This window comes from Micropterus dolomieu, linkage group LG23 (genome assembly GCF_021292245.1).
Source record: "Micropterus dolomieu isolate WLL.071019.BEF.003 ecotype Adirondacks linkage group LG23, ASM2129224v1, whole genome shotgun sequence".
NCBI lineage: Eukaryota > Metazoa > Chordata > Actinopteri > Centrarchiformes > Centrarchidae > Micropterus > Micropterus dolomieu.
Window position 1 is genome coordinate 1,752,625 of NC_060172.1, and position 1,507 is coordinate 1,754,131.

General features: G+C 46.4%; 1 protein-coding gene across 1 annotated transcript in view; it reads left to right on the forward strand.

The window, feature by feature from the left end:
• Positions 1-1,190: 1,190 nt before the first annotated feature.
• LOC123963069 (histone H2A-like) overlaps positions 1,191-1,507 on the forward strand; it is a 1,554-nt gene continuing 1,237 nt past the window's right edge. The window contains exon 1 of the mRNA XM_046039596.1: positions 1,191-1,305. Within this exon, the coding sequence (XP_045895552.1) occupies positions 1,191-1,305 (115 nt within the window). The remainder of the gene's footprint in view (positions 1,306-1,507) is intronic.

Consider the following 1,507-nt stretch of genomic DNA (forward strand, 5'->3'; position numbering starts at 1 on the left):
AATCAGAATCATAAGGAGTTTTATTGCCAAGTAGTGTTTTACACATACGAGGAATTTGCTTTGGTGATGAGGTGCTACATGTAGACAAACATACAGTTGACAAAAATAAATGTAAAAATATATAAATATGGAATAAACAATGCAAGTTATAAGAATGTTAAAAAGAATAGAGAAAAATAATACAACTATTTGCAGAACATGTGCATTATTCTGGGTTTGTGTTGTGCAGACAGATTGCAATGAAATATATAAACTGACAACATAAAAATATACAACAAGGATTTAACAATTAACAACAAATGTGTGCAATATGCCGGTTTGTGCATGATATGAAATGAAATAATATTGACATGTGCAGAGACATTTTGTTTTATTTTCAAAGGGGGGAGTGTCAGTAGGGGACCCGGGTCTTGTTGATGAGGCTGCAGACGGGAAGAACCTGTTTTTGTGGTGAGAGGTTTTGGTCCTGATGGACCCCAGCCTCCTGCCAGAGGGGAGAGTCTGAAACAGTTTGTGTCTGGGGTGGGAGGAGTCAGCTGCAATCTTTCCTGCTCGCCTCAGAGTCCTGGAGGCGTACAGGTCCTGAAGAGAAGGAAGGTTGCAGCCAACCATCTTCTCTGCAGAGCGAATGATGCGCTGCAGCCTGCCCTTGTCCCTGGCAGTGGCAGCAGCGTACCAGATGGTGATGGAGGAGGTGAGGATGGACTCGATGATGGCGGTGGCTGGGACTTCTTGGTGAGAGAGGTGATGTTCAGCTCCCACTTGAGGTCCTGGGAGATGATGGTGCCCAGGAAGGAGTCCACAGTGGTGAACCGGTGCTGATGGTCCTGGAATCAGATACAATAATAACAAACAAAAAAACTTCAATAAATAAACATGCACATCTTTGTAGATGCTGTTTCTGATGGAGTTGTAAACATTTTGTTTCTACTTTTTACCTTTTCTTTCTATGATAATTTGTTTTATTTTTTTGAGTTTCTGTGATGTCTTATTTTGTAAATCGCACAGACTGCCGGCGGAAGTTGCGTAATGTCGACAGAGTCTTTGCACATCGTTTCTGATTGGACGATCACACTAAACACTTCTTCTGACCAATGAACGAGCAGCTAGATGCCGCTAGTGGCTATATAAAGAGGATTCGGCTGAATCCCAGCACTTTATTTCTATTCGTTGAAATAAGCTGATCTAAGATGTCTGGAAGAGGAAAAACCGGTGCCGGCAAAGCCAGAGCGAAGGCAAAGACTCGCTCCTCCCGTGCCGGACTCCAGTTCCCGGTCGGTCGTGTCCACAGGCTCCTGAGGAAAGGCAACTATGCCCAGCGTGTCGGTGCCGGAGCCCCCGTGTACCTGGCGGCCGTGCTCGAGTACCTGACCGCTGAGATCCTGGAGCTGGCTGGAAACGCCGCCCGTGACAACAAGAAGACCAGGATCATCCCCCGTCACCTGCAGCTGGCCGTCCGCAACGACGAGGAGCTCAACAAGCTGCTCGGCGGCGTCACCATCGCTCA